Below are 10,921 nucleotides of genomic sequence, written 5' to 3'. Positions count from 1 at the left end.
TCTTCTTAGTACATGTATTAAACCCTCCCTTGTTGCTTGTGTATTTGTTGGATATTGTGATTCCTAGCCTCTGTGTTAATTCTTACAAATATTAGTTGTTTGTTCTTTTTGTTACTTGTATCATTGTATAGCATGCTCCCTTTTTTGTTATCTTGTGATTTTGTTTGTTTGTTAGTTAAGATGTATTCCCAGACTCTACTTATTGGTTCTATGGCCCTGGACTGTTCCAACGATTTTGATTCTGTATTTGCCCCTAATAAATCTCGCTCTTCTCTGCACAGGCGTCCGCCTCCTGACCACTCCAAGTTACACTGTCCATTTAAACCTTGTATTTCCTAGTGTGAGTCATTGTCCATGTTTCACTTAAAGTGTTCTATATTCTGGCTCCCTTGTCTTTTTCTTTTCTATCCTTTGCTCATTTTTCATGTTTTGTATTTATTCTAGTCACCTGTATGTTTTGTTATTCAGCCTTCTGTTTCTGATCCTATGCTGTCATGTATTCCAGGGTTATTTCTCTGTCAGACCCTGCTGACTTTACAACCCTGGACTGTTTCCAGGCTTACAATTCTGCATTTGTCCTTATTAAACATCACTCTCCTTATTGTTTCTGTCCTGCCTCACTATGTTCACTGTAAAAAGTAATTTTATGCCAGTGGTGTCTCTTAAGGACTTTACCATCTTGGCCACAGTTGTGTTTCTTCCTCTCTGTCATTCTGTGGTATAGCAGGGTGTCCGTGCTACCAAACAAGACAATTAAAGTCACATGCCTTCACAGGGGTGACCACTTAAAGTTGCCTCAGGCACTAAAACTTGGCCTGATGTACGTTTCTCTCTCAATCCTGGCTCTTTTCTTGCAATAAGCAAGACTGTAGCAGGATCAATGCAATGGCTACTATATGTAGCAAGAAGAGCAAGTGCTTGTCACCTCCTTGAATCTGGACACTGGTTGTTTTAGCAGATTGCCTAGCCAACCAACTTAAAAATGTTACCATGGTCCTAACTTCACTCAGAACATGCTTTGTCAATCACAGGGATGATCTACTGAAAAGAAAACAAGCTGACAGAAACCTGCATTTACATTTAGGCTAGTCGTGGTGCAATTTGCATATTTCTACAAGTTCTAATTATAAAAATTGAGATATTTACTATGGTTAGTTTATTACTCATTTACATTCATCTACATGTACTTCCTCAGGAAATCCTTAAATAACCTGTAGGAGTGTCCCAGGGAAGATGATAGGGTGTTGATGCAAACAGATACCTGAGTTCTGCTGTCACTGTGAGTCAGATGTTAGGTAGCACCTGGGTGACACAAACTCCCACACATTTCATGTTGGGAAAGGGAGATTTGTAGCGGCACGGAGCAGAACGCACAGACTCGCTCGACGGAGACTAACGCTTATTGACAAACGATGCAAACACTGAAACTCACGTATAACATAAACTATGAAAGTGAACATACAAACATAACCAATGACTGACAACAGTGCACACAGTCACAATACATACATACACACAGTTTGAATACATACAAACGAGGCAAGACTAAACCGATGCAGGTGTGTGCTTTGCAACATAGGCGTGGTTACAAACAATACGGTTAATGAAGAACTCCCACATCTTTAGGCGGGCCATACCACGTCACCAGTGGAAGGGGCGCATTCCGTGACAGATTAGTATTCACAAACACATGTTGTCATAAAGAACACCCTAATTGTGGCTACTCAGTTTGCCTGAGTTGATTTTAACAACTCATTAAATAAATGAACAGTCTTAAATCTTTGATTTAATTTAATTTAAAATGTGAAAAGTAAGGCCAAAATAGTGTTTATAAAACTCATGGACTTACTGAATGAATAAAAAGGTTATTCCTAATGGAGTATTTTTTAGTATTTTTTCCTGTTGCCAGAAAAAAAAAATATTTTAAATATTATTATAATTATCCTGAATTAAGACAATATTTCAGAAGATGTCTACTTACAAGCATTACACCAAACTTGCTCTCTCCCAAGAGCAACCGCCTTCTGTAAGCCCTTCAGCCAGCCTATACAGTGCTATCGTCCCTATGGATTTGCTTTTTTTGGCTTTGGCTTTGATGCAATTTCAAGTTTCCTTTTATAAATGGAACTGAATTTTACATACTAGAGACCTGATTGTTACTTGAAGAATTTAAACAAATATAGTTTGTCATTTGCTGTCAGGTTTGTAAACTGAAGGTTTTTTGTTTTTATTTGGTGCTATGCTGATATAGTCCTTGTTTCCCAGCATCTAACGACTGTATCTGACTTTCTGATTGAGGCTGGCGCTGAACCAACCTCGCCACGCCTGCCATGTTGCCGGTTCCTTAATTACCTTTGAGCCTGTAATGGCATGCAATTCTGTGCCGTGGGGAGGACTATGGGATGTTATTTTTACTTTAGAAATATGCATTTCACACAAAAATGAATAAAAACCTGCAAACATTACAAACATGGCGAAACTAATTAGGTAGTTATATCTAGACGAGGAAGTATTTAGAATGTTTATGTAAATGTTCATTAACACAATGTGAAATATATGTGAAGTTTTTTTGTCAGCCTTGCGCTCCAGTGCATGTAGAGGTGGAGAATAAACTGCACGTCTTACGCTCCACCTATAGTGCGTCACCTAAATACAAGGACTAGTTATAAACAGTCCATTCGGTTAAATCATTTTAGTATGATTTACTATCTTACGTTTTACAGGATTCAGGAATTGAGATGTGTTCGCATTTTTGGGTGAGTGATTTTGTTTGGTCTATCGTGTACTTAGACCTAAACATTCTATAGGTTATATATAAAGGTAAATTATAAATATACTTTTTATTAATTTTATGAGTTGTTTAAACCCTTAGGGTGCATATGTATTTATATTATATATTAGGTCCCTCGGTCTAGAACAAAGCAGAAAACAGCTCAAAACCAGATGTATAAATACAATTGCCTAATTAATATAATATTTAAGCCTCAAATAAAATAAATCTTAAAATATTTTTAAATGATAACACTGATTAATGGCTACACTGGCGTTAGGTTAGTAAAATAATTGCTCGTTATATTCGATGTCAAAGTTGATATTTACATATTTACTGTATTTAACTAGCAGACCAGAAATGTGACCAGAATACAAGAATCAAAGCCTGCTAATTTATTTAGGTTTAATTTCTGGGAAGAACATGTAGCCAAGGTATAACTTTGTAGGCTACATTCGGATAGCCTCGCTATAGTCCAAACGTATTCTGAACGTATTTTGATCGCAAAATTGGTATTGAAAATACAGTACCCAGGTGGGCGGAGAATGATGGCTTCCTAAATGAGCACACAAAGTTGTAGCTCCACGCTTTAGCTCATCATTTAGCTAGCTATCAAATACATGCACTTAAATGGATGTTTGACTAGGTCTCTTAGACGTATCTTAAAAGTGTTACAAATATATACATTTTATGAGTTGTGAGTTGTTTAAACCCTTAGGGGGCATTTGTACATACAGTCTATGCACACAATCATAGACTGATTATTAGAAGATAGAGGATTATTAACGTAATGCGGACGATTAGTAATGTAATGGGGTTCCGGCTTTATGCAGCCATAATCCAAACAATGCTAAAATCCACTTTCTATACGGCAACTATGTGGCAAAAATGACATACGTGTTAGATTTTGAATATAATGTAGTCCCTGTTTTATATTAACTGTTTAAGATTTTTCCAATACTTTATTTTTATTTTTTTTAATTATAAGATGGAATTATATGTTTCTTTTTTCAAAACCTTCATCAACTGCATCCTCAAATGGCAATGTTAAAATCTATGTGGGACCTGTAGTTTTGTTTTGTTTTTTACTACTTGCACTAGCAATTTCCAATGTCACACTTTACCCTATTTATCGATATTTATAGCCTGCGCTCTCTCTTATCGAATCAACATGCTGATAAACTGTGAACCTAATTATGTCTCAATGTCCAGTGACAAACTAACCTTACATGCTGATAAAATATGCTTCAGCATGCTAAACCCTGCACATAATTGCCAACTATGATCTCCACTGTCCAAGGTTTTGCCGGTCAATGTTAAAAAAAAGAGTAGGCTTGTTAGTTTTTTTGTAAAATAACTTTGCTATTCAATGTAATGTTAGGAGTAACAATTCACTTTTTTATGTTTGTTGCAAGTCAAAAATGACATTCAATGCTGAAATGATTTATTTATGAACTATTTGTTCTCTTCTAAATCTCAGATTTCAGTTTTAGTAGTGGTGACACTGGGCCATAGATGTGTAGAGACATGCAGAGAGGGTGAGTTTGCACTTCAAGATTCAACATGTTGTCCCCTCTGTGCCAAGGGTGAGTAAAGGAATAAAGTCTTTTGAGAACATGCTTTAAGATAAGACAACAGTCCATATAATATTTGAATGTAATTATACTAATATGTCAAATATGAATTTACAGGGTGGTATATAATCCAAAACTGTACCACAAACAGTGGTGTACGCTGTCATCCTTGCAAGAAATGTCGTAAGTCTTCCTCAAATGTATTTATAAAAATTCAGTAAAAAAGGTGGAAAAAGTTATTTTTAAAGGTACTGTTTACTGAAACATTCAAATGCATAGCCTGAGACAAGCATATCTACAGTCCTGTATGATTTAGTAGTTCTGGCTGTTGTGCCGTGACCACTACAAATATTTCATGGATCATAACATTTTATGCTCTAAATGCCTTTCTCTGGGTTTTTCTATCTATATCTAGAAAATGGCTTGAGGACTACTGCAAACTGCACCTGCTTTTCTGATACAAAATGTGAAAATGGTATGGTAATCTCATGTCCTGGTCCCAAACTCTTCTGCATCATTGTACTTTTAGGTACACAAGGGGTCGACCTTTATATGCAATTCATACTTTGTACCAGGAGGTTTTGGATGTAGTTTTGTTTCACTGTTATATTTCTTAATAATATTTCCACTCTGTTTTCCTTTTTTAATATTTTCAATATTCAATTTAAAAATCTCATAAAAGGTGTTCCCAAGAGACCTTGAGTGACAAGATAAAACCTTAAAGTTAAAACTTTAAAACTATATTGATTTAAAACTGAAATGCTGGCAGTTGATGGGCTTTCCTCACTACATGCATTCTGACCCATTTTAACATAATAAATACTATTAAGTAAACACTGACACATGTTTTCGAAAATTGGTAGTTTGCCAGTTTGGAAAAGAACATATTTAGAACATTTAAAACTGGTTTATTATGCTTTACTGTAAGATAAAACTTTCTTATAGAAAGTTTTAAAATATGCAGCAAAACCAGTTCAGTGTTTATGTATATTCAGAGTTTAGTGATGATTATGCCGCAACCTGGTTCATTAAATTGGATACACCATGTTTAGATTTTGTCTCATTCTGTAATTATATGTATAACATTTTGTCTCTTTGTGCTTTGTCTGTCTACTTATTTATTTCAGTTTTGTTTACATTTTTACAGTAAGTCCCTCATCCCCATGGATGACCAATCCCTCATCCCCAGTGACAACCTTTAATAATGATATGTAAGATTTCATCAGCACTCTCCACATAAATCTTTTGGATTTCTAATTCTTTTCATTTTCTCATTTGCTTTTGTTGATCTGTGCTTCCATATAAAAAACCCATAGAACCTATTTAGGACATGGTAGCTCAATGGTTGTCTTGTAATCAGAAGCTTGCCGGTTCAAGCCACTGCTATGTTGCTATTGTTAGTCCCCTGAGCAAGGCCTTAACCCTCAATTGCTCAAATTGTATTCAGTTATAATTCTAAGTTGCTTTGGATAAAGTGTCAACTATATGCTGTAAATTATTGTATTGTCATTAATCCATAGAATTTAACAGGTTTTTATGGCATTGTCATTCCTCAGCACTCCTGTGAGTACTTCATATGCTACAGTTACTGCTGCTGTCATTTTCCTTCTGATGGCGGGAGTCTGGAGGTGGTGTATAACTCATAAATATGGTAAATATATAAAAACTTGATTATTCTTTTGTTATTTTTGTGCCTGGGTTTTCTCATTCATGCTATGTTATCAAATTGTGTAATTGAGAAGAAGTCATTTGCCTTCTTCTTTCAGGAAAGCCATTTAAAATTTTGGAGATAGACATTTGAGTGGAATACTGAGTTAACAACAGTGGTGTGCATCAAGGTTCAGCTACACAGGGACTTCTGCTTAGCAACTCCACAATCTTCAACAATTGAGACAGCAATCAAGATAGAAACTTGGTAAAGATGAGTGGGTTTAAAATACCAAAATATTATGCTACCCTTTAGAATTATGAATAGTTTTGGCAATACATTCTACATTCTAAGATTACTTTGAGAGACTACTAAGAAGTCATTTTATTTTGATACTGTGTGTCATTTTATGTTTTTAAATCATTTATTGCCTGATTTTCTAGTAGGACTACTGTTACATTTTTGAAAGGTTTATTTTTCTTTTATAATGGACTAATAGACATGTTCCAAAAAGTTTAGGCAAATCCTAATTTTTAAAACAGTATTCTTTTTTCGTCAGCATTCCCTACAGTACCTCAGATCACAGGAATGTAGTTGGTCCAAATCTTGCAAGTTTTATGCATGTGGATCTTTTTGCTTCTCATAGAAGAGGCCTTGTTTTATAGGTCATAGTAAACAAAATAATGCTAATTTATCCATGAGTCAGCTTTTTTAAAATAAGAACCAAAAACCTACTTTATAGTACTGATTGATACAGAATTTGGTTATAGCACTCAGAATAGAATTTGGTCATGGTCAGCAACCTATGTTTTTAAAGTACTTTTTATTTAGTACTTAGTGACCTCAAAATGAGCAAATATAGTTGAGTTGGTAAAGAACATTGTCTACAAAAACCCATTCATAGCTGTACCTAAAGATATGATTGAAAATAAATATATTTATTTATCAAACACCCATAATTGTCAAAGCATGTAATTAGCATTACTGTTAATGTCAGTGAAGAGACTTGAGATGTTGTAATATGTCTATTTTTCAGGTTAATGCCAAGTGAAATATCTTTGAATGTTTTATAATTCCTGCAAAATATTTAAATCTTGGGGATTATAAGTATAATTTCACTGTGGCTACTTTGATTCTAAATGAAGTAGTTATTTGAAACTTTAAGAATTCTTAAAGGAATGATCCATCTTTTTTCAGTTCATTCTAGAGTTACTGTTATGGTTATCTACTGCATCTGTTGCATATGATTGATTACCATGTTTGATCATTTTGACAAATTCCTAATTCTCTAGAAAAATGGATAATCTTTCCAAGTTGTCGTAACTTGCTAGATTTAGGCCATTGGGAACATGTGACCTTTCTATGAACAAATAAATGCAGTGTTTTCTCATATCATGTGACTCTCTCAGACACAAAGATACTCATACAGATTATACAGCTAAAGACGTATGTCATATGAATTAACAATACATTTTATTTCTGTTAAAAATCCAATTAATTTCAATGTTATTCATATAACACTTTAAACAAAAAAACATGTCTAGACCTGTAGTAAACAGACCTCTAGTGAACAGGTAACAGCGGCAAGGAAAAAAAAACCTTGAGTATAAGGGAAAAAAACCTATGGAGGAGCCAGACTCAAAAGGAAACACATCCTCCTATGGGTGACACTGGATAGCAGTGTTCATACAAATAACAACAACAACAACAACAACAACAACAACAATGATAATGTAAATAAATAATAGTAAGTGAAAACAGAGATGCAAAATAGTGATAGTACTGGTCCAGGTATAAGAACCCTATCAATATCAACAATATGACATCTGAAGTAGCACACCACAATCTATAACACACTGCAAAATAGCATACCACAGTCTACCACACTATGGAATAGCACACATCAGCCTTGTCCCAGAATCCATTCAGACAGCAGGGCCGCACCTATAGCTTGGCAGAAACAGAACAGATTGTTAAGTATTTACACACAGAGTGATAGTAGCTAGATGATGCATGTAAATATCCATATGCCAGGAGCGACTTCAGTAGATCAAGATATGGCATCTTGGCTAAAAAGTAGATACATAATATAGCCCAGGTATGAGGTTTTTCAGAGATATCTCCAACACTCCAACATGAAATTGCCTCCATGTATACTAAGAGAAATGTTAAGAGACATTAGTCCACATTCACCTCACATTTCAGTTACAACACACTAAGACTTGGGCAAGTACAGGCACATTACTTCAAGGCAATTCTGTGAGTTTAACAGTAAACATACATTGTTCAACCTATCATCCCAGTGTTGAACAGTTTTAATATGAATACAAAGCATACAAATGCATTATATATTATGCAGAGTGGCTAGCTTGTGCCTGCTGAATCAATTTGCTTCACATACTGTCCCAGGCACGAGAGAATACATTTGTGACAACATGCACTGGAAGCAAAAATAAACATGCTTCATTCAAATTTGGACATTGATTCCACTGAAATTCATTGAAATTCCATTGAAACTCTTGTTGAATAGATCCCTGTACACTTGACCCCTGTGTTATTTCAACAACATCAAATATAACCTTTTATTCATTCCAAAACTTCAGTTGTCAGAGTTTTTCACTGCAATGATGTCACAAAGTCTGGGCATAGAGCTCTTTGAACTGCAACTGTATGAAAAGTGCTATACACATAAACTTGCCTTTCCTTTCCTTTCCTTTCCTTTCTTTGGAGATCTAGGCCTACCACCCTGTAGAGTTTCGTTCCAACCCTTATTTAACACGCCTGAACCAGTCAATCAAGTACTTTAGTAGCATGCTAATATTAAAGGCAGGTGTGCTAGATTAGGGTTGGAACTAAACATTGCAGGCGGTAGTTGTCAAGGAACGCACGCTGGCACCTCTAGGCTTTGGTCTCAAAGTCAACAACCACTAGATGGACCCAAATCATTAGCTTACAGCTTGTGCTAGCGGCGGATAAACTAGGTTTAAGGTTATTTGAACAAATTATGAACCGTCATAACTAGCAAATCTTCGGGATGTGCAAAAATAATAATAACTGGAGGTACACTGTTGTTACTACGTCTTTTTGAAAGAAATTGATGTTGGCAGTTTGTCGCTTCTTCTTGGTCTCGGAGGATAATATGACCTATGCACCTGTGGCAAAGTAAGGCTAATTAGTTGTTGGGTAAAATTGTAAACCCTTACTTCACGTGTCTGCAATTTTTATTTTTATTTTTTTGTTTGTTTCACTAATGTATGTTATTGTTTGTTGATATACCAGATGTCGATGGCCTAGGTTTTAAGGATTCTCTGCGGTTTGGGATATGCCTTGATGTGAGTTAGACATGAACTAATTACACTGGATTACTTCTTATCTGGAAACAAGAAAGATAATCGCACAGGCTAAATATATATCAAACTTTAGACAGACGTTAAAATTATTTAACAGGCACAGTTACAGTATGTGGCTACCTGTAGAGAGCAGTGTCATTGGTAGCCTGTTACTTGCGGTTCCAGCGGGAACGGGGATACATGCTACGCGAGTGTGATTGCCTTTATAAACTAGATTTGACTGGGTTACATAGTGATTTGAATAGCTCGTTTAAATGGGGCGCCTGTCTCGTCTGCAGTCTACGATGTCGTGTGTGTGTCTCTCTCTCTTCCTCTTTCTCCTTCTCCATGGCTTTGCTCATAAGAGTGAAACTGGCTGAAACTCTGCAGTATTTTTTTGCTGAAACCTGCCTAGTGAGAGGTATTTATGGTCGTTAAACATTTCATCCATCTGTTTTTCAGTATTCAGTCCTGGTATAATTAGATACATGCCTCTAATTAAGCATAATTTTATATATGCAGCAAATCTATCACCATGTAACAGCAGGAAGCAGGGACCAGAATGTCATCTCTGGGAATAATAAATGAGAAAGGACAGACACATTCAGATTACACCTGGCAGGTGAAATGCAGCTCCTTATGTCACTAAGACATAATGCTGCATAATCTAATTTTACCACTTGTGGCCCAAATGCCATTACATTATTTATCTTCTGTTGTCTGCTTGACTATGTCTAAGGAGTGAAAACTGCAATAAACTGTACAGGGTGTTGACAAGCCAGGAATCCAGAATAAGATCTCACAGTGATGGCAATACAGGAATCCAGAATAAACTTTTTGTCTTCCCTCAAAATGTTATCAGTTAATCATTGCAAAAGATCTCAAATGTGCTGTAAATTTAAAATCAAGAGGCTATTTATACATGTATATATCTATTAGGTACAGCATCTAATTTTTCCTGCAAAAGAAGCTTTCACTAACAAGTACATTTATGGCATTTAGCTAATGCTTTTATCCAAAGCAACTTACAATTATGACTGAGTACAACTTGAGCACTTCAGGGTTAAGGGCCTTGTTCATGGGCCCAACAGTGGCAGCTTGAACCAGCACCCTTCTGATTATAAGTCAAGTACCTTAACCACCAGGCTACCATCCCCAATTAGTAAATAATCAGATAACTACATTTATTTTTTTCTTATCTGTATTTCTTTGAAATTAAGATATGATAGTTTGTTTTTTGAGGTACACAAAAAAGACTTTTGGGTTGAGAAATGTATACTAGATTTACAAAAATGCTTTTTCATAGTGTTTAATAAAGTAAAGCCAACATTATGTATGATTACAGAATTAATGTGTATTTATTTATTTATTTTTATTTATTTATTGTTTTATACATTTCCTGTCTTAAATTATAACCATATGCTTCAGAGTTCCAGAGGTATACACTCTCTCAATATTTTCTCTTGCACATTAAGGTGCACTCATTAAAACATATGCATTACAATTATACCACAGCCAGACTCTCTTAAGGGAACAGATGAAGGGAAGGGAACATTCTTTAGTCTGAATGAGATGTAGCCCTGCTGTGCCTCCCCCATTA

The 10,921-nt window shown here is 35.4% G+C and overlaps 1 protein-coding gene across 2 annotated transcripts; it reads left to right on the top strand.

The window, feature by feature from the left end:
* Positions 1-2,620: 2,620 nt before the first annotated feature.
* On the top strand, positions 2,621-8,827 carry LOC145653085 (uncharacterized). 2 transcript variants are annotated; one of them, XR_014119394.1, is made up of 7 exons: positions 2,621-2,756; positions 4,251-4,356; positions 4,462-4,527; positions 4,760-4,819; positions 5,472-5,555; positions 5,901-5,995; positions 6,111-8,827. XR_014119394.1 is itself a non-coding variant. In XM_081705545.1 (7 exons), the coding sequence occupies exons 1-7, from the start codon at positions 2,739-2,741 to the stop codon at positions 6,143-6,145; spliced, it is 444 nt and encodes a 147-aa protein (XP_081561671.1). In that variant the 5' UTR covers positions 2,621-2,738; the 3' UTR covers positions 6,146-8,822. The 2 variants fall into 2 exon arrangements, 1 of the variants encoding a protein (XP_081561671.1); XM_081705545.1 differs by having other exon boundaries at positions 5,492-5,555; positions 6,111-8,822.
* The last annotated feature ends 2,094 nt before the right edge of the window (positions 8,828-10,921 follow it).

The sequence above is a fragment of the Electrophorus electricus genome, chromosome 22 (genome assembly GCF_041902795.1).
Source record: "Electrophorus electricus isolate QZ-2024a chromosome 22, ASM4190279v1, whole genome shotgun sequence".
NCBI classification, from domain to species: Eukaryota; Metazoa; Chordata; class Actinopteri; order Gymnotiformes; family Gymnotidae; genus Electrophorus; species Electrophorus electricus.
This window is presented reverse-complemented; position numbering and strand designations above follow the sequence as displayed.